At 46.9% G+C, this 21,683-nt stretch overlaps 3 protein-coding genes across 3 annotated transcripts; all 3 read right to left on the reverse strand.

Annotated features, from left to right (window-relative positions):
• Positions 1–3,244: 3,244 nt before the first annotated feature.
• LOC113443813 (uncharacterized) lies at positions 3,245–9,588 on the reverse strand. The gene is given in 3 exon segments (XM_087914721.1): positions 3,245–4,776; positions 4,916–5,040; positions 7,774–9,588. Coding segments are annotated over 3 exon segments (3,153 nt in total). The 5' UTR covers positions 9,448–9,588; the 3' UTR covers positions 3,245–3,422.
• Positions 9,589–12,541: 2,953 nt separating this feature from the next.
• On the reverse strand, positions 12,542–14,588 carry LOC113443812 (uncharacterized). The gene has a single exon (XM_026712256.2). It carries the CDS (start codon positions 14,347–14,349, stop codon positions 13,504–13,506), a length of 846 nt encoding a protein of 281 aa, XP_026568041.1. The 5' UTR covers positions 14,350–14,588; the 3' UTR covers positions 12,542–13,503.
• Positions 14,589–15,840: 1,252 nt separating this feature from the next.
• On the reverse strand, positions 15,841–19,927 carry LOC113444007 (uncharacterized). Its single transcript, XM_087914409.1, has 2 exons — positions 19,697–19,927; positions 15,841–19,497 (listed from the first exon to the last, which is right to left on the reverse strand). Exons 1-2 carry the CDS (start codon positions 19,700–19,702, stop codon positions 17,638–17,640), a joined length of 1,866 nt encoding a protein of 621 aa, XP_087770535.1. The 5' UTR covers positions 19,703–19,927; the 3' UTR covers positions 15,841–17,637.
• Positions 19,928–21,683: the final 1,756 nt, after the last annotated feature.

Genomic DNA, 21,683 nt, shown 5'->3' on the forward strand with positions numbered 1-21,683 from the left:
GCCTCTTCCTCTGGAGAGGACCGCCCCAAGGAGTCCGCCGGCCAATCGCCGCCGTCCCCAGAGCGACCAATTGGCGTCCGCCCGCCTTCAACGAGCCAGAGGGCGCCTGCGCGGTGTGTGTGTCCGGGTCGCTGTGAATTTTGGAGTTCACTGTTGGGGGGCCCTTTGGGGCTGCGGCTTTCCCCCTCCCTCGCCTCCCCTCTCCGGAGTCTTCCTCCTGGGGGGCTCCGGCCAGGCCTCTCCGTGGCCTCCAGGCAGCGACCCCTCCCCAATCCAGCTCCCCTCGCGCCCCCTTTCCTCCCCCAGGACCTCTTTGCATTATGCAGGGGGGAGAACCCCCCCTCCAGGATCCCCCCCCCATTTAATAGTTGCACAACCACCCCCCCGCCCCCCCTCCAGCCTCTGCTGACCCCTTGAGATCGAAGCTCCAGGAAGGCGAACCTTTCCCTCCGTTGCCCCTCTGGAGGTTGGGCCCCTTGCAGCCCCCCACCCTCCCCAGGAAGAGGGACCCGGGGCTACATGCCCCACCCAGGCCTCGGGGAGGGGGCTGTTCCCATTTAATGCGGGGGGGGGGTCCCAAAGCCCGGAGGGGTTCCTGGCCCTGCAGCTTCTCCTCGGCTGGGAGGTGGTCCTGAGGGAGCAACTCCGGACGTTTTTTAGCCTTATATGTCCCCCTCCCCCTTTTTGCCAATCGCCGCTTTTAAGGTTTGAAATCATTTTTAATGTTCCTGTTGTTTTTGCAGCCAGAGGATGTTCCTGTGATGCTGGAGCTCAGCGAGGTTCTCAAAAGTGGTTTTAGCTTCTGTTGGACGTTCCCTTGTCAGCTGACGGAACCATCGAGCTGGAAAGGGACCTTGGAGGTCCTCTAGCAGAGCTGAAGGGGCTCCACTTCCTCCTGGGGGGCTCCAGTCAGGCTCTCCGCTGCAACTCCTGACATGCCCCCCCCCCATCCAGCTCCCTCACCGCCTTTCCCGCCTCCCCCCAGGACTCCCCCTTAACATGTGGGCCCCTCGGCCTCTGACACCTCCAGTCCAAAGAGAGGAAGCTTCTGGGACGAGGAGCTAAACACCTCCAAGAAAGTCCAGCTGCCCCTTGAAGGAAAAGCGCCTTTGGGACAACCCTGAGCGGAGAGACAAGGGAGCATCTCCGGAGACATCCAAGAGGCCTGATGGTATCCCAGACACCTGGGAGTATGCAGCCTTTGGAGGCTCTTTTTTGGCTTTTTATGTCATTTTTCTGCTCTTATTAAAGCTTGTGCTTGTATAAATGCAATACATACATACATTCCCCACACTTGAAATCATGTATTCTCCTTCAGATATGGTGTGTTTCATGTATCCTCGGGCTCAAAGGGCTGAGGTGAAGAGATGTCCCTCACAGCCAAAACCACATGATTTATGTTCTTACATGGGGCATTAAGGAAGCAACTACAAGAGGCTACTGTCTGCATCGTGACATTGCAGGAAGTTTCCTCGTTAGCTGCTGGGTCTTCCCTTGGGAGCAGCCTCACCCCAAGGTCTTCATGGAGCCTTTGAACCCGTATCTTGGGACCCATCCACTGGTGACCCTGAACAAGTCTACAGGGTAACCCTCTTTGGACACAATAACGGTGTCGGGAACAATGCATCAAGAGAAGCCATGAAGCAACGGTCCCGTTCAAAGACTTGGCTGCCCTTTAGTTCCAGGAGATAATGAGATTTTTGACAGGATGATGCAATAAGCCTTCATTCTCCCACCCTCCCAGGATTTTCCCCAGTTCTGTCTGTAACCCATTGGGTCCATCAGTCACTGGAGGAGGAGCGTTCCAATGGGTTCAGCCTCCCTGCAGTGGGGGGGAAAAGTGGCGTAAGAGAATCTCACAGGCGCCAAATCATGATCTGGCTTTGACAAGGGATAACAGATTCCCCGCCAGATCACGTTGCCACTGATTTGATTAAGATCAAACCATGACTGCCATGATCACTTCGATTGCTTCTGAAGCCAGGGATGGCAAACGGAAGCCTCCCCGGACCATTAGCCTAGAGAACTCCACTGTCAACCCAGCTCAGGCAGGGAGGTTGCCATGCAGCAGGGAGGCTTGGAGCAACCAAACCATCCCAGCTTCAGAAAGACGGGTCTCCCAACCAGAAACTGGGCAGGAAAGCCCCTGAAAGCCAAAAGAGCCTCTTGGATGACCACTGCCGCTTGAACTCAGGACTGGACTCAGGGGGCCGGAACACACCACCGGTGTTCCAAGTAAGGCTCTCACCTGGCTCTTGAGAGAAGGCAGTGACAATTGACGAACAGCCTTCCCTCTGGCACTGAAAATTTCTTTTGTGCCTAGGCATATAACACAGCTTATGCAAGTGACTTTAGGCAAACAAAACTGTACATGGCCAGGAAGCCGCAGGCGGGGACTATGAAGCTATTCACCCTGCCACCTGCACTTTTTGGGCCCATAGTCCAAGGGCCCTTGCACCTGCCAAGGAACGCCCAGCAGGGTCACAGGAGTGATCTGAAGGACCCAACTGCCATCTTTACTCTGGGAGCTGCCAAAACCTTCTGGGTTCTCGAGATGGAAGTAGATCAGGGGAGCAACTCCACCACAGACAGGAAGGGGGCTGCAAAGGGCAGGAGTCCAACAGCCCAGAGATGCTCAGCCCCACAGCTTTTCCCTGGAGTGCCACTCCTAGTCTGCCTTCCTGCCAAGGTGGTGGGGCGCTGGTTCTCACCCAATTACAGCCTCACAACAACCTGCCCAGGTAGTCTGGCCAAGATGCTCCAAAACTTGAGATGTCCTGGCCAGCCCCATAAATTTTGATTTGATTCACACAACACTACTCTCTCCATAGGATCTAACACCCACATTCAGATGTCCTAAGAATAGAATAGAAAAAATAGAATTCTTTACTGGCCAAGTGTGATTGGACACACAAGGAATTTGTCTTTGGGGCATACGCTGTCAGTGTAAATAATACATTCATCAAATACATAAAAATACATTCATCAAGAGTCATAAGATACAACCCTCAGTGATAGTCATAGGATACTAAATAAGCAACCAAATCATACTAGGAAACAAAATATAAATCGTGAACACATAGGTGTGGCAGTGTTGAAAAGAACATTATTTGGGGCTTCGCCTGTTGTCCAAGTCCAGCCTTCATTACTTCCAAGCTGGTCTACCAGGTCCCCCGTCTCTGGGCCAATCCTGGTTCCAACTGAAACCCTTCCTGAAGGAGAATATGGAACCAGAAACTGCCCTCTCGTAAAAATAGATTCTGGCCACAAAACAGAGACCAAGAATTGTTCCACACATTCCAGTACTATCACCATGATGAAAACACAGGCTGCTCCTGTGACAGAAGCTCTTTCCATGCTCAAAGCAGTTATGTGGGTTTCCAACGGAGTGTTTTTTAGATGGTTTTCAAAATGTCCATTTGTTATGAAGGATTTTCCACATTCAGAGCATTCTTATTCTTTGATTCTTTGATGTATGTAAAGGCTTTCCTTCCCTTGAAGCTCGCTCCTCACTGCAGCCATTTATGTGGTTTTTCTCCCGAATGATTTTTTTGATGTGAATCAAGGCTTCTCTTTGAAGAGAAAGCCTTGCCACAATCCAGGCATTTATGAGGTTTGTCTCTTGAATGGATTCTTTGATGTCTGTAAAGGATTCCCTTCCGATTGAAGCTCTTTCCACACTCCAGACATTTATGAGGTTTTTCTCCTGTGTGAATCATTTCATGTCTACGCAGGTCTCTTCTCTCACTGAAACTTCTTCCACATTCGAGGCATTTATAGGGTTTCTCTCCAGTATGGATTTTTTTATGATGGTAGAGGCCTGAACCCTCAGTAAAGCACTTGCCACACTCCAGGCATTCGTATGGTTTTTCTCCGGAGTGAATTTTTCGATGTCTATAAAGGCGTGCAATCACGTTGAAGCTCTTTCCACACTCCAGGCATTTAAATGGTTTCTCTCCTGTGTGGATCCTTTGATGTGTATAAAGGCTGCTGCTATGACTGAAGCTCTTTCCGCACTCCAGACATTTGTGAGGTTTTTCTCCTGAGTGCATCCTTTGATGTCTATAAAGGCTGCTGCTATGACTGAAGCTCATTCCACACTCAAAGCATTTATAAGGTTTTAATCCTGTGTGGATTTTTAGATGGCTTTGAAGAAGGTCTTTTATTCTGAAGGATTTTTCACATTCTGGGCATTCATAGTTCTTTTCTCCGGTGTGGATGCTTAGATGCTTTTGAAGAAGGTCATTTCTTTTGAAAGATTTTCCACACTCCAGGCATTTATGAAGCTTTTTCCCGGTGTGGATTCTTAGATGGCTATCATGGTTGCTCCTATGATTGAAGTGCTTTCCATCCTTCAGGCATTTAAATGGTTGGTCTTTTGAGTGGGTCCTTAAATGCCTTTGAAGATGGTCGCTTCTTTTGAAGGATTTCTCACATTCCGCGCATTTAAATGGTTTTTCTCCTGAGTGGGTGGTTAGATGGTTTACAAAACATCCATTTGTTTTGAAGGATTTTTCACACGCCGGGCACTGATATCTCTTTCCTTCCTCCTGGATCCTTCGGGGCTGCCGGGGTCTTCCAAGGGACCCTCCGCCTTCCAGGCACGTGTCCTTCTCCCCGCATTGCCCTCCAGGCAGCCGCCTTTCCCGGAGTCTCACTAGCCTCATCTCTCCCGCAGCCCCGGGGACTCGGCAGGGCTGCTCCGCGGGGCCGGCTCTCGTCCTCCTGCTCTCGGGCGGCGCCTCCTTCCTTCCCCCGCCGGGCTCCTCCGTCCTCCTGAGGGAGAAAAAGACAGTCGGGGTCACGGTTGCCTCCCCGTCCCCCCGCAGGGGAGGCCCAGGCCGAAGCCTCCGCCCCCTGCGGACCCAAAAGAGACCCACCCAGACTGCGACTCCCAGCGTTCCCTGCGCACTACCTGCATTCGGCTGCGTGCGCAACACTCGCCTCTCCGATTCCGTAAGTAAGGGCCAGAGCGGCCTTCCTCCCTTTCCGGCCAAGCTCCGCCTCTTCCTCCTGGCTCCTGCCTACATCCAGGCTCTTCTATCGCCGATTTGGGAAGCTCGCTCGTTCCCCTTTTGTTTCCGGAACTTTTCTCCTCCACTTTAGAGTGCAGGGACCGCCCGAAGGGGTCCTCCTGCCAATCGCCGCCCTCCCCAGAGCGGCCAATCGGCGTCCGGCATCCTCCATTAGCGGTGAGCCAGAGCGCGCCTGCGCTGTGCCGAGGGTTTCCCTGGTCCCGCGCGGAGTTGAGGCGGGGGGCTCCCTTTGATTTTGGGGTCCGGTCTTCTCCCCTCTTCCCCTCCCCAGGAGGTGGGGCGCTGGTTCTCACCCAATTACAGCCTCACAACAACCTGCCCAGGTAGTCTGGCCAAGATGCTCCAAAACTTGAGATGTCCTGGCCAGCCCCGTAAATTTTGATGCGATTCACACAACACTACTCTCTCCATAGGATCTAACACCCACATTCAGATGTCCTAAGAATAGAATTGGAAAAAATAGAATTCTTTATTGGCCAAGTGTGATTGGAATTTGTCTTTGGGGCATATGCTGTCAGTGTAAATAATAAATTACATTCATCTAGTACATTAAAAATACATTCATCAAGAGTCATAAGAAACAACCTTTAGTGATAGTCATAGGAAACTAAATAATCAAGCATATCATACTAGGAAACAAAACAGTATAAATCATGAACATATAAGTGTGGCAGTATTGAGAAGAACTGGATTTCTGGGGCTTTGCCTGTTGTCCAAGTCCAGCCTTCACAATTCTTGCACAATATATTGGGTGTAGTTTGATTTATGACTAACCTAAATAAAACAAAATGGCATGGACAGAGTTACTGCATGTAGCCTTTGTTGATTTTAAATCCTCATTTGATTCCATTTTAAGAGAAACAGTTATGAGGAACTTGGAAAATACAGTACAAATAGTTTTTCTCATTCAGCAATTGTACGAAATGTGCTAACCATCCTCTTCAGGAAAGTCTTACAGGGCTGTATTTTGACCTCCACCTTCTTTTAAGGAGCACCTCCATAGGTCAACTGTTCATCTCCTACTTATACCTGCCCCACTCCCTGGGCCCAGATGTGCTCCTCCTATATGTTGAGAATATGGCTGGTCATCTCACAAAGCTTTCTGGCTTTGTAAGACTTGCTTCTCCTCTCCGCTCAAAAAAGTAGAACTCTTGAAATGATTGGCATTTCAAAAGGAGACTCATATTGAGAGAAAGTGATAGCAAGACAAAGAAAGCAGGACCTGAGGATTCCCACACAATTCCCTGAGTTTTAAACAGCTAGAGACCCCTCCCCTCAGTCCGGTGTAGGATAAGCCAATCTGCAAGTATGAACTTGTTTTGAGAACTGCAGGCTGAGAAAGTGATAAAATTGTTTTCAGGCATTGCTTGCTGGAGGCTCCGGTGCTGAAACACAACAAATGTCCCTCAGTTCAATCCCTCCCCCTTTTCATTCCCAAGAAGGAAAATCAAAGTACACTGCAGGCAGGAAAGGCTTATAAAAAAGTGAGAAATGTACCTAGGCCTCCCACCTCCCCCATTAGAATGGCAGCATCCCAATAGGCATCTATGGGACAGGAGAGTCCCTTGTATTGAGGAGGTGGACAAACGGACAATATTGTACGCACGTGATGGGAAATGGGTGGGGGGGGGAATGACAGGCAAAGACCAGAGAAACGTAGAACCGGTTTGTACCAGAGGTACCTTTGGCTTCATTCCAATGAAGTTGAGGGTCTTTCTTTCCTAAAGGACCGGGTTGGGGCAGGTCTGATACCTGCATTCTGCCAGGGCACCTTTGTTCAAATTAGGCAGAGTTGGAAGATCATTTAAGGGCACCTTTAGAGTAATCTAGCAAAGAGGTTTCCCTTAATGGAAAAAAGGAGCGGACAACAGGCTTGAGTTTCATTTTACACTCCATACAGTAGAAAACGTACAAAACAGTTAATTGGATGGGAAGAAATCCTGCTGAGTTACATCAGAGACATAGTCAAGCATCTCAGAATATTAAGCATAACCATTGAAAAGGGTTAAAAGGAAAACGTTTGCCTGGGGAAAGGGTCACATAAATCTATTGCAAAAAGGTACAATTTTAGCCAATTGAAATGCCTAGCATGTACAATTGAAAATGCTCTTTATTTTGAAGTTAGAAATTTGAACAGGGAGTCCACTCTTTACGACCTCTAGAACCCAATTCCAAGCAAAAATAACCAAATAACCAATCATACAAGGAGTTAAGGTATAAAGAGAAGAAGAAAAAAAGGAAAAACACAGTGAAGCTGAGTGGTCGAAAGGATGGGAAACCCAGATACAGAGTAGGAGATACAAGAAACATATCCAAGATCCAAAAAGGACTCAAATCCCTATATGTGAATGCTCAATAGACAGGGTGAAGTTGAAATACTAATACACACAGATACATATGATAGTTACCATTATTGAAATGTTGTGGGATGGAACTCATGACTGGGTTGGATGGATTTATTTGTAATTGCTGAGACAATGGGTGGTCCTTAATGTCACTACATCTACATGGAAGGAAGCAGTGGGATACCACAAGTGGGGTTCTCTCTTAGGCCCAGTACTCTTCAATATCTTCATAAACGAGTTAAATGAGGGAATAGAAGGGGGACACATCAAATTTGCAGATAATACTAAGAGGGAAGGAATAGCCAACACTATATAGGTTCAAGATCCAGATTCCACAAAAATAATATCCGGCCTTATTTTGTTTTGGGTCCCAAAATAATCACCAGGGCTTATTTGGGTGGAAACACAATTTTAGAGTGATTATAGGGTTTCTCTCCAGTGTGGATTCTTCGATGTATGTAAAGGTTCCCTTTCTGAATGAAGCTCATTCCACACTCCAGACATTTGTATGGTTTTTCTCCAGTGTGGATTTTTTGATGCATGTAAAGGTTTCCTCTCCGATTGAAGCTCTTTCCACATTCCAGACATTTATGTGGTTTTTCTCCCGAGTGGATTCCTTGATGTGAATAAAGATTTCTCTTGGAAGAGAAACTCTTGTCACAATCCAGGCATTGATATGGTTTCTCTCCCGAGTGGGTTCTTTGATGTATGTAAAGATTTCCTCTCTGATCAAAGCCCTTTCCACACTGCAGACATTTATGTGGTTTTTCTCCTGAGTGGATCCTTTGATGTGAATCAAGGGTTCTCTTTGAAGAGAAAGCCTTGTCACAATCCAGGCATTTATATGGTTTGTCTCCTGAGTGGATTCTTTGATGTACATCAAGGTTTCCTCTCTGAGTGAAGCCCTTTCCACACTGCAGACATTTATGAGGTTTTTCTCCTGTGTGAATCATTTCATGTCTATGCAGGTCTCTTCTCGCACTGAAGCTCTTTCCACATTCAAGGCATTTATATGGGTTTTCTCCAGTATGGAATTTTTTATGTTGATAGAGGCCTGAACTCTCAGTAAACCTCTTTCCACACTCCAGGCATTCATATGGTTTTTCTCCTGAGTGAACTTTTTGATGTGTGTAAAGGTTTCCTCTCCAACTGAAGCTCTTTCCACACTCCAGACATTTAAATGGCTTCTCTCCCGTGTGGATTCTTTGATGTCTCTCATGGCTGCTCCTGTGACGGAAGCACTTTCCACACTCAAAGCATTTATAAGGTTTTTCTCCTGTGTGGATTCTTTGATGTTGATTAAGATCTCCTCTCTGACTGAAGTTCTTTCCACACTCAAAGCATTCATATGGGTTTCCAACTGAGTGGTTTTTAAGATGGTTTTCAAAATGTCCATTTGTTATGAAGGATTTTTCACATTCTGGACATTTGTATTTCTTCTCTCCGGAATGGATGCTTAGATGATGCCTTTGAAAATGTCCATTTGTTTTGAAGGATTTTTCACATTCTGGGCATTTGTATTTCTTTCCTCTTTCCTGGATCCTTTGGGGATTCCCAGGACTTTCAAAGGACTCTCCGCCCTCCAGACATTTATTCAGTTCCTCTCTCCAGTGGATTCTTCTATGTCTATAAAGGCTGCTGCTCTGACTGAAGCTCTTTCCACACTCCAGGCATTTAAATGGTTTCTCTCCGGTGTGGATCCTTTGATGTGCCTCAAGGGTGCTCCTCTGACTGAAGCTCTTTCCACACTCCAGGCATTGATACGGTTTTTCTCCTGTGTGGATCCTTTGATGTTGATTAAGATCCGCTCTCCGAGTGAAGTTCTTTCCACACTCAAAGCATTTATGTGGGTTTCCAAATCCGTGGATCCTTAGATGTTTTTCAAGATGGTCGTTCCTTTTGAAGGATTTTTCGCATTCCGGGCACCGATATCTCTTTCCTCCCTCCTGGATCCTCTGGGGATTCCCGGGTCTGCCCTCTAGGCCCGTCTCGGGGTCTCCGCCCGTGTCCTCCTCCCCACATCGGCCCCCGGGCAGACGCCTTTCCCGGGGTCCCCCTGGGCTCATCCCTCCGGCAGCCCCGGAGCCGCCCGGCCTTTCCCCGCTGTCTCCCGGGGAATCAGCACCGGGACCGGGCAGGGCTGCTCTGCGGGGCCCGCTCTCCTCCTCCTCCCGGGCGGCGTTTCCTTCCTTCCCCCGCCGTCCTCCTGAGGGGGAGAGAAGCGGGTCAAGGCTGCGTCCCCGACCGCGGAGGAAGGCCGAAGCCTCGTCCTCTCGGAGACACTTTGAAGTAGGCCCGAGACGGACTCCGCCTCCCTTCCCAGGACTTTCCTGTCCGGAGACCCGCTCAGGCTGCGACGCCTAGCAACCCCCCGCCCCCGTGTAAGATCTACACCCGGTCACTTCCGTCGCCTAGCCACACATCTTTCCGTCGCTCGTCTGATGACGCAACTGGGGGCGTGGCCTCTCCCTCTCCTTCCCTGTCGCTCCAGTTACATTTGTCTGATTACGGAACTCGAGAAGAAAACTTTCTCTTGCAGGCTCGGGGCATATTTACATGCGGCGCCTTTTGCGCCATCCCATTGGTTGGGTCCGCTGCGTGACTCCGCCCCTCTCCTCTCATTGGAACGGCGCCCTCGGACTCTGGGCTCCTCCCGCCCCGCCCCTTCCTGCCTCTTTCCGGGCTGTCTGTCCGTCCTTCCGTCGTTCGTTCCTCCTCCCCCTTCCCCCCCAAACCAGGTCCGTGGTCAAGGCGGGGCTGCTTTGACAAGAGGGTGCAAGCTTCCCTCCGCCGGCCTACCTCACAGGGTTGCGCGGTGGGGAGACAAAGCCCTGATGGACTCTCCCGCAAAGCGCCTCTATGGCAGGGAGGGGGCGGAGGGCGGTATGGGGGCGTCTGTCCACGCCGCCCTTCTTTCCCTCAAGGCCCTCTGGCGCCCCCTGCCCCTCCCCTCCATTAAGTTCAAAACTCGGGGAGAGAATTTCTATCTCCTTAAATCTTTTTATTTAAAGACTCAAAATGCCCTCGTGTATAGTTGCTGAAAAACTTCTCACATACCAAATAAACTGCAGGGGTCTCCAACCTTGGCAAGTTTAAGCACGGTGGACTTCAACTCCCAGAATTCCCCCAGCCAGCAAAGCTGGCTGGGGGAATTCTGGGAGTTAAAGTCCACCAGGCTTAAACTCGCCAAGGTTGGAGACGTCTGAAATAAAGAGCCTTCATCAAGAAGGGAAAAATGCGCATCCTTAAACTTCAAAAAGAGGTCATGTGGAAAGGGCTAAAGTATGTCATGTTAAATGAGGGATGAAGCTTAAAATTTGAGGCAAATTTTAGGGTTTTTCTTGCTGGGGGAATACTTGCTTGTATAAAAAGCGGCACAGAATCAACGTCACATGAAGTAATATTAGCACCACTTTATAAAACCTTAGTAAAGCCACACCTGAATACTACATTTAATTTTGGCAGCCACGTTACAAAAAGTTGTTGACTTGGGGAACAGGGCAAAGAAGAGCAATTTGGATGATTCAGGGCCTGGAGACTAAAGGATATGGAGAAGAGTTTTGGGAACTGGATATGGCTAGTCTAGAGAAAAGGACTAGGGGGGATATGACATTGACATACATGACAATTGACCAGTGGAACAGCTTGCCTTCAGAAGTTTTGGGTGCTTCATCACTAGATGTTTTTGACAATAGACTGAACAGCCACTTGTTTCAAATTAAAAGGATATATAATTATTTATTAAATATTAATTTGGAAGAACAAGTAAAAGAAACTATAACTCGGGCTAAGAATTTTGGCCGTAGAATAGAATTAAATAAACGGCAGAAATTATGGGATACGAACTACAAGCTTACAATGTCAACAGCATATAAAGAAAATCTTTATAAAATGTTCTATAGATGGAACTTTTCACCTGCAAGAATAGCGAATATATACAAAGTTAAATGTTGAAATGTAACTAAATATCAAGTTCATATTATCATATGTAACGGACATGTCCCATAGCAAAAAAAAAATTGGAATAAAATCCATATATGGCTGGAAGCTATGATAAAACACATACACCTAAAACCTGAGATATTCTTGTTGGACATGCTACCAGGAAATTACAATAAAGGTAATACATATCTAACTCTACATGTTTTAACAGCAGCTAGGATAGTATATGCAAAATACTGGAAAATGAAGAAACCTCCACAGATGAGAATACAATTTAAAAAATACTGGAATGTGCAGAAATGGATAGGTTAACGTTAAAAATTAAAGACTCTGAATATTATATGACATAGGAGTTATTTTACAAATAGTTGAGAAAAACAGAGTTTAGATGGTTGGAAAAATGTGGATTGCATGAGAAAGATTTAAAGTGGATTAGTAAATATTTCCAATTGATGTCAATATGGGAGATTTGTACAAGCAATATCCCCCAGCAAGAAAAACCCTTGAGAAAAAAGCCTAGAACAGAGAAGGCTGAGGCAGTCTAAGAAAGCAAGTTGGTTCACAGCAAGTTAAACAGTGCATGATCCTGTTGCCTCAAATTTTAAGCTTCATCCCTAATTTAAAATGACATATTTACCCCTTTCCACATGACCATTTACACCTTTTTAAGTTTAAGAATGCATGTGTCAGATCCGTGTATCTGCCATTCTTCAATGGAAGGAGGGGGTGAGTTGGTACAAGTAATCCTTTTTTGATGTAACCTGAATATCCTAATTCTTGTATTGAATCTGTGTAACTTCCACATGATATACAACTGCTGACTAGAGCCCAGATGCCTGGAAACTTGTCACCTCTTGGAGAGATAGCAAGAGAAGGCACCTTAGATCTTGCTTTGGCTAATACCTGGATCACTTCCTTGCAATAAAGAATTCCTTTTAAAGTACCTACCTTTCAGAAGTTCATTCTTATCGGTTGAAAAGGAAAGAGTCCGGTCCTTACAGCATGTTTTTCCCTTCCTGACTAAGGCTCTTTATTTGGTATGTGAGAAGTTGCTTTTTCAGGAACTACACCACAGAGGATTCTGAGTGCCTTTGAATACATCTGCAACTTTCAAGAAAGACACAAACCCAGCTGGAAAAAACTAACACGTAAATTTGTCAGGTGTGGCATTTTATCAGGAATCAATGTTTTCTGATGTTCAACTTTACAAGTAGTGCATTTTATTGTTTGTTTTTAATTTTTTTATTAGTTTATCATAGCACAAAATAAAAGAATATAAAAATACAAGTAAAGATAAAATAATGGGAGAGAAAAGGGTAGGGTAGAGGAATCAGCATTAATTTCCTTGCCTCCTTTTGATGCAATTACAATAATAACACTTCAACTGTTTACTTTTAGATAATACATACCTTCTGTAGCATCAAATCTAATCAGCAAAACCCAAAATCAAAGTTTTGGTTTTTTTCCATCTTAAGCACAAAGTCCAAAAGTGGTTTCCCACTTTCCAAAGGTAATTCAGCTCTTTTCAGCTCCACACCAAACTGGGAGTGCCTGGGGTTAGAAGCAACAATCCCACATTAAAAACTATCAAGCACTAATTAAAAGGAACAAGGAAGGAAGCTTGGGTGTTCTCTGGAGCACATCTTCACCCAGCTTCCCTTTCCCAAGAAGCGAAATTGAATGGAGGATTTGGGACTTTTGCTCTTGGAACACAAGTTTTTATACATTGGCTACAAATAGAGGGAAGATTTCCCAGAACCCAAGAAGCCCTTATGAAACCAACTTGCCTCTTGGAAGGCATCTTCATTCTAAGAGCAGCTAGGATTAATCCCTACAGATGAGAATACAATTTAAAAAATACTGGAATGTGCAGAAATGGATAGGTTAACGTTAAAAATTTTTAAAAAAGAAGACTGAATGTTATATGACATAGGACTTATTTTACAAATGGTTAGACGACAAAAACAGAGGTTAGATGGTTGGGAAAGTGTGGACTGAATGAGAAAGATTTAAAGTGGATTAGTAAATACTTTGATGGTTACCCAATTGATGTCAATATGGAAGATATTACTTTTTACAATAGTGATTGATCTTATCTGCTATAGAAGACCAAGAAGACCATTCACTGTTTTTTTCTGTTATGATTACTAACTATCATGATTAAGATGTCCCCACTGCAGTTATTTATGTGGTTTTCCGCTTGAATGATTTTTTTGATGTGAATCAAGGCTTCTCTTTGAAGAGAAAGACTTGCCACAATCCAGGCATTGATATGGTTTGTGTCTTAAGTGGATTCTGTGATGTTTGTAAAGGATTCCCTCCCGATTGAAGCTCTTTCCACACTCCAGACATTGATGAGGTTTTTCTCCTGTGTGAATCATTTCATGTCTACGCAGGTCTCTTCTCTCACTGAAGCTGTTTCCACATTTGAGGCATTTATAGGGTTTCTCTCCAGTATGGATTTTGTTATGATGATAGAGGCCTGAACTCTCAGTAAAGCACTTTCCACACTCCAGGCATTTAAATGGTTTTTCTCCCAAGTGAATTCTTTGATGTCTATAAAGGCTTACCGTTATATTGAAGCACTTTCCACACTCCAGGCATTTAAATGGTTTCTGTCCTGTATGAATCCTTAGATGCCTTTGAAGGTGATAACTTCTTTTGAAGGATTTTTCACATTCCAGGCATTGATATTTCCTTTCTCCTGTGTGGATTGTTATATGCCTTTGAAGATCTCCATTTTTGGGGAAGGATTTTTCACATTCTGGGCACTGATATTTCTTTCCTCCTTTCTGGATCCTTTGGGGATTCCCAGGTCTTTCGAAGGATTCTCCGCCCTCCAGGACCGTCTCGGGGGCTCCGCCCGTTTCCTTCTCCCCGCATCGCCCTCCGGGCAGCCGCCTTTCCCGGAGTCCCCTTCGACTCATCCCTCCTGCTGCCCCAGAGCCTCCCGGCCTTTTCCCGCCGTCTCCCGGGGAAGATGCGCCGGGACTGGGCAGGGCTGCTCCGCCGGGCCCGCTCTCCATCTCCTCCTCTCGGGCGGCGCTTCCTTCTTTGCCCCGCCGGGCTCCTCCGTCCTCCTGCGGGGGAGAAAGAGAGGCGGGTCACGGCTGTATCCCCTTCCACGCAGGGGAGGCCCAGGCCGAAGCCTCCGCATCTTGCGGACCCGAAAGAGACCCTCCAGGACTGCGACTCCCAGCGTCCCCTGCGCCCTACCTGCAGTCGGCCGCGTGCGGAAGCCCCGCCTCTCCAATATCGAAAGTAAGGGCCACACCGGATTTTTCCGGCCAAGCTCCGCCTCTTCCTCCTGGGCTCCTACCTGCATCCGGGCTCTTCTATCGCCGATTCCGGAAGCTCGCTCGTTGCCCCTTTTGTTTCCGGAAGCTCCTCCATTTTAGCGTGTAGGCGTTGCCTTGGACCCTCCCGGAAGTGTGGCGGGGGTGTGCGGTCTTCCCCCACTTCCGCATCCAGCCCTTCTGGGGCTGCGGCTTCCCCCCTCCCTCCACTCCCCCATCCGGGGTCCCTCCCGGGGGGCACCCAGGTCCCTTTGGAGGCTCTTTCTGGGCCTGTCTTGCTTCTGTCTGTCCTCTCTTCCTGCCTTCATTCCCCCCCCGCCCCCCTCCCTCGACCTGGTCCGTGACCGAGTCGGGGCTCCTCTGACAGGCGGGTGCAGCCCTCTCCTCCACCGGCCTACCTCGCAGGGTTGTGCGGCGGGCAGGTAAAGTGGGGGAGAGTCCTGATTTCCCCCCGCAAAGCGCCTAAGCAGGGGAGGGGGCGGAATATGGGGGGGCGTCTACCACGCTCTTCCTTTGCTCCCATGCCACTCCTTTTCCTCCCCCCGTGCCTTTCTTTGGGTGAGTAGGGAGGTAGGGATGTGGGAACCGAAGCAGGGCAAAATGGGGTGGAAAGTGGGCCTGGACACTTTTGGGGAGCCTCCTTAGACAGAGGCAGTCTACCCCCTAAAATCTGCCATTTGTGCAAACAGGTGGGAAAAGGGCAGCTTTAGTGATTGGTTGCCTCCTACAGACACGTGCCTGGCATTGGTGCAGGGAGAACAGGCGGAGCAGGTGAGGTTCCAGAGGCACCTCTTAACTCCTAGGGAGCCCTGATGGCTTTATGACTTCATCCATGCAGGCTAGACTGCCAGGTTCTGTCAGTCATCAGAGTGGAGGTGCCTTCCAAGAGGCAGGTTGGTTCCAGAAAGGCTCCTGGACTTGGGGAAATCTTTCCTCTATTTGTAGCTAATATAGCAGAGTTATATTCCAAGAGCAAAAATGCAAATTCCTTAACTGAATTTCTCTTCTTAGGAAAGAGAAGCTGGGTGAAGATGTGCTCTAAGAGAACATCCAGCTCCCTTCCTTGTCCCTTTTAATTAGTGCTTGATAGTTTTTAATCATGTGGGATGTTGCTTCTAACCCCAGGCACTCCCAGTTTGGTGTGGAGCTGAAGAGCTGAATGACCTTTGTAATTCACCTGAAAATATAAATACAAATCAAGTAATTCAAGCAAAGCAAAAATTATTCATTTGTACTTGTTTATTCTACTGCATCAAAAGGAGTCAAGGAAATTAATGCTTTCTCCTCTACCCTACACATTTCTCTCCCCTTTTCCTCCACTATGTTACCTTTACTTGTATTTTTCTTTATATTTTGTGCTCTGATAAACTAATAAAAGTGCACTGATTGCTTGTGATCTTTGAACAGCAGAAAACATTGATTCCAGATAAAATGCCAGACGTGAAAAGGAAAGTCACATCTGAATGCTACATTCAATATTGGTCACCATATTACAAAAGTTGTTGAGACTTTGGAAAAAGTGCAAAGAGGAGCAACTAGGAGGATTAAGGGCCTGGAGACTAAAGCATATGAAGAATTGTAGCGGGAACTGGATATGGCTAGTCTAGAAGGACTAGGGGTGATTGGTTGACACTGTTCCAATATATAACAATTGACCAGTGGAACAGCTTGCCTTCCGAAGTTGTGGGTGCTTCATCACTAGATGTTTTTGACAACAGACTGAACAGCCACTTGTTTCAAATTGTATAGGGTCTCCTGCTTCAGCAGCGGGCTAGACTAGACCTCCAAGGTTCCTTGCAGCTGTGATTCTCTATTCTGCTTGTGATGCTATTCTGGTGATTCTGAAAGGAAGGTCTAGGGGTGACATGATAGCAGTGTTCCAGTATTTGAGGGGCTGCCACGAAGATAAGGGGGTCAACCTATTTCCCAAAGCACCAGAAGGGAAGCCAAGAAACAAGGGATGGAAACTAATGGAGAGAAGCAACCTAGAACTAAGGAGAAATTTCCTGACAGTGAAAACAATTAACTAGTTGAATGGCCTCTTGAATGGTATAGGGGGTCTACTGCTTTAAATGGGGGGTTGGACTAGAAGGCCTCCAAGCTCCCGCCCACTGCTGTTTTTCTGTCATCATTATTCTGTTGTTTTGTGTGTACACTGAGAGCTTCAGCACAGGAAGCAAATTCCTTGTAGGTCTAATCACACTTGACTGAACCAATTGAACTGAATTATTCAGGCACATATCTGACTGAAGGTCTTTCCACACTCAGGCATATTTAGCATTTCTCCCCATGTGAATCCATTCATGTCCATGAAGGAGTCCATCATCAGTAAAGCTCTTTCCACACTCAAAGCATATAAAATGTTTTTCCTCATGTTCGATTCCTTGATGGGAATACAGGTCCTGCTTTCATCTGAACTTTTCCCTCAGTCCAGGCATTTATGTGATTTTTCTCCTGTGTGAATCATTTCATGTCTATGGAATTCCTCTAGTATTGGAACACATTCCAGCCATTTATAGGGTTTCTCTCCTGTGTGCATTCTTTGATGTTGATAGAGGTTTGCATTTTTAGTAAAGCTCTTTCCACCCTCAAGACGTTTGTGTTCCCCCAAAAATAACACCCAGCCTTATTTTCTCTTGGGCCCCAAAATAAGGAACAAGGGCTTATTTTCGTGAAAACACAACTTTAGGGTGGTTTCTCTCCAGTGTGGATTCTTCAATAATTATCAAAGGTTCCCCTCCAACTGAAGATGTTTCCATACTCCAAGCATTTATCTTGTCTTCTGAATGAATTCTCTCATGTGAATAAAGGCTTCTCTTTGAAGAAAAACCCTTGCCACAATCTAGGCATTGATATGGTTTGTCTCATGAGTGAATTTTTTTATCCATGTAAAGTCTTCCCCTTCTATCAAAGTTCTTTCCACATTCCAAGCATTTATGTTGTTTGTCTCCTGAGTGGATTCTTTGATGTGAATCAAGGCTTGTCGTAGAAGAGAAAGCCTTTTCACGCTTCAGGCATTTATGAGGTATTCTCTCCTGAGTGGATTCTTTGATGTATGTAAAGATTCCCTGTCCGATTGAAGCCCTTTCCACACTCCAGACATTTATGAGGTTTTTCTCCTGTGTGAATCATTTCATGTCTACACAGGTCTCTTCTCGAACTGAAGCGGTTTCCACATTCGAGGCATTTATAGGGTTTCTCTCCAGTATGGATTTTTTTATGACGTTGGAGTGCTGAACCCTCAGTAAAGCTCTTTCCACACTGCAGGCATTCGTATGGTTTTTCTCCTGAGTGAATTCTTTGGTGTGTGGAAAGTTTTCCTCTCCGACTGAAGCTCTTTCCACACTCCAGACATTTAAATGGTTTCTCTCCTGTGTGGATCCTTAGATGGCTTTTAAGGTCGCCCTTTCTTTTGAAAGACTTTTCACATTCTGTGCATTGATGTTGTTTTTCTCCCTCGTGGAGTCTTTGGGAGTTCCCAAGGTGTTTTTGCTGTTTTTCTCTTAAGTGGACTTTTTGATGTGTAACAAGGTAGCACCTCTGACTGAAGCTCCTTCCGCAATCCAGGCATTTATACGGTTTTTCTCCGGAATGGGTCCTCCGATGTTTATAAAGGTAAGTCCTCTGACTAAAGCTCTTTCCACACTCTGTGCATTTATGAGGTTCCTCTCTGAAGTGGATCCTTTGATGTACATTAAGGTTGCACCTATTACGGAAGCACTTTCCACAAACAAAGCATTTAAATGGTTTCTCTCCCGTGTGGATTCTTTGATGTCTCTCATGGCTGCTCCTGTGACGGAAGCACTTTCCACACTCAAAGCATTTATAAGGTTTTTCTCCTGTGTGGATTCTTTCATGTTGATTAAGATCTGCTCTTTTATTGAAGTTCTTTCCACACTCAAAGCATTTATGCGGGTTGCCAAATGAGTGGATTTTTAGGTGGTTCTCAAAATGTCTATTGATTATGAAGGATTTTTCACATTCCGGGCATTGAAATTTCTTCTCTGTGTGGATGTTTAGATGCTTTTGAAAATATCCATTGGTTTTGAAGGATTTTCCACATTCCGGGCACTGATATTTCTTTCCTCTCTCCTGGATCCTTTGACGATTCCTGGATCTTCCAAAGGACCCTCCGCCCTCCAGACATTTATTCAGTTTCTTTCTCCAGTGGATCTTTTGATGTCTAGAAAGGTTTCCCAACTGACTGAAGCTCTTTCCACACTCTGGGCACTTATAACGTTTCTCTCCTGTGTGGATTCTTTGATGTGTAGAAAGGTTATCCTTCTGACTGAAGCTCTTTCCACACTCCAGGCATTTATAAGGTTTCTCTCCTGTGTGGATGCTTTGATGTTTATAAAAGCTGGTCCTATGACCGAAGCTCTTTCCACACTCCGGGCACTTATAACGTTTCTCTCCTGTGTGGATGCGTTGATGTTTATAAAGGCTGCTCCTATAATTGAAGTTTTTTCCACACTCCAGGCATTTAAATGATCGATCTCTTGAGTGGATGTTTAGATGCACTTTAAGATTTCCATTTGTTGTGAAGGATTTTTCACATTCCGGGCACTGGAATCTCTTTCCTCCCTTCTGGATCCTCTGGGGATTCCCGGGTTTTCCGAAGGACTCTCCGCCCTCCGGGACCATCTCGGGGTCTCCGCTCGTGTCCTTCTCCCCACATCGCCCTCCGGGCAGCCGCCTTTCCCGGGGTCGTCTTGGGCTCATCCCTCCTGAAGCCCCGGGGCCTCCCGGCCTTTCCCCGCCGTCTCCCGGACAAGCCGCGCCGGGACCGGGCAGGACTGCTCCGCGGGGGCCGCTCTCCTCCTCCTCCTCCTTTCGGGCGGCGCTTCGTTCCTTCACCCGCCAGGATCCTCCGTCCTCCTGCGGGCGAGAAAGAGAGGCGGGTTACGTCTGCGTCCCATTCTCAGCAGGTGAAGCCCAGCCGCCCCCCGGAGGAAGGCCGAAGCCTCGGTCTCTCAGAGACACTTTGAAGCAGGCCCGAGACGGTCTGGACCTCCCTTCCCAGGACTTCTGTCCGGAGATCCGCAGGCTGCGATACCCAGCAGCCCTCACGCCCTACCTGCATCGGAGCACTTCCGTCGCCTTAACCTAACAGCTTCCGTCGCTCGTCTGATGGCGTATACGTGGGGCGGGGCCTCTTTGTCTCCTCCCCTATAAGTCCCGTATGTTTGTCCGATTACGAAAGACGGGAGGAACACATTCTCTGCAGGCCCGGGGCATATTTGCATGCGGCGCCTTCTGCGCCACCCCCATTGGCGGGCCCGCTGCGTGACTCCGCCCCTCGCTCTTCCCGCCGCTCGGCCTCTGGGCTCCTCCCCCGCGTTGGCTCCTCCCTTCCGCGGCTCTTCCCGGGCGGGCCTGTCCGCCCTTCCTCCCTTCGCTCCCCCCCCCCCCGCTCCGCTTAACCTGGTCCGTGGCGAGGCGGGTGCAGCCCCCCGTCCGCCGGCCTACCTCGCAGGGTTGTGCGACCGGGAGGCAAAGTTGAGGGGGGGGAGCCCTGATTGCTCCCCGCAAAGCGCCTCTATGGCAGGGTAGGGGGCGGAATGGGGGTGGGAATAAAAACTTGTGTTCCAAGAGCAAAAATGCAAATTCCTCAACTCAATTTCGCTTCTTAGGAAAGGGAAGCTGGGTGAAGATGTGCTCCAGAGATCACCCAAGCTTCCTTCCTTCTTCCTTTTAATTATTGCTTGATAGTTTTTAATCATGTGGGATTGTTGCATCTAAATCCAGGCACTCCCAGTTTAGTTTGGAGCCGAAAAGAGCTGAATGACCTTTGTAATTCACCTGAAAATATAAATACAAATCAAGTAATTCAAAAATTGCTGATTAAGGGGGCGGTCATACAATATTCAGTATATGTGACACAACACGAAGCAGATGATCAAACTATAATTTCCTCATTGGACAAATGGCTGCAACAGTTGATAGTTAGCAGAGGTAGCTAAATGGACTGATAAAGAAAATAATTGTTTCTACTTGGAAACCACTTTTGGACTTGTTTATTCTACTGCATCAAAAGGAGACAAGGAAATTAATGCTTCCTCCTCTACCCTACACATTTCTCTCCTCTCTTCCTCCACTATTTTACCTTTACTTGTATTTTTCTTTATATTTTGTGCTATGATAAACTAATAAAAATGCACTGATTGCAAAAAACATTGATTCCAGATAAAATGCCAGACGTGACAAATTTACGTCTTAGTTTTTCCCAGCTGGGTTCATGTCTTTCTTGAAAGGTGCAGACACTCAGAATCCTCTGTGGTGTAGTTTCTGAAAAAGCAAGTTCTCACATACCAAATAAACAGCCTTAGTCAGGAAGGGAAAAACAAGTATTCTTAAACTTAAGAGGTATAGATGGCCAAGTGAAAACGGTAATATGTCATTAAATTAGCGATGCAGCTTAAAATTTGAGGCAATTGGATCATGCATTTAAACTTGCTGCGGAGCAACTTCCTTTCTTAGACTTTGCCTCAGTCTTCTCCTCTGTTCTAGGCTTTTTCTCAATGGTTTTTCTTGCTGGGGGAATATTTGGTTGCACGAACAGAGGCATAGAATCAACATGACATAAAGTATTAACACCACTTTATAAAACCTTAGTAAAGCTACATCTGAATACTACATTCAATTTTGGTCACCACATTACAAAAAGTTGTTGAGACTTTGGAAAACGTGCAAGGAGCAACTAGGAGGATTAAGGGCCTGGAGACTAAAGCATATGAACTGTAGAGGGAATTAAATATGGCTAGTCTAGAGATAAGAAGGACTAGGTGACTAGATGACACTGTTCCAATATATGACAATTAACCAGTGGAACAGCTTGCCTTCTGAAGTTGTGGGTGCTTTTGACAATAGACTGAACAGCCACTTGTTTCAAATTGTATAGGGTCTCCTGCTTCAGCAGGGGGTTAGACTAGAACAGTGGTCACCACCTGGTGCTCCGTGGCCCACTGGTGTTCCCCAGAGAAATGTCACCCTCCGAGCACCCCTCAAAGCAATTAATCCAGGCTGCACAGGAACACAAGACTGTGCCACCCAAACTTGCTTGC

Source organism: Pseudonaja textilis, chromosome 17, assembly GCF_049901715.1.
Source record: "Pseudonaja textilis isolate UNSWEBS1 chromosome 17, rPseTex1.2, whole genome shotgun sequence".
NCBI lineage: Eukaryota > Metazoa > Chordata > Lepidosauria > Squamata > Elapidae > Pseudonaja > Pseudonaja textilis.

Coding starts and splice junctions, on each gene's coding strand:
- LOC113443812 (XM_026712256.2), bottom strand. CDS start 14,349: ATGGAGAGCGGGCCCGGCGGAGCAGCCCTGCCCAGTCCCGGCGCATCT.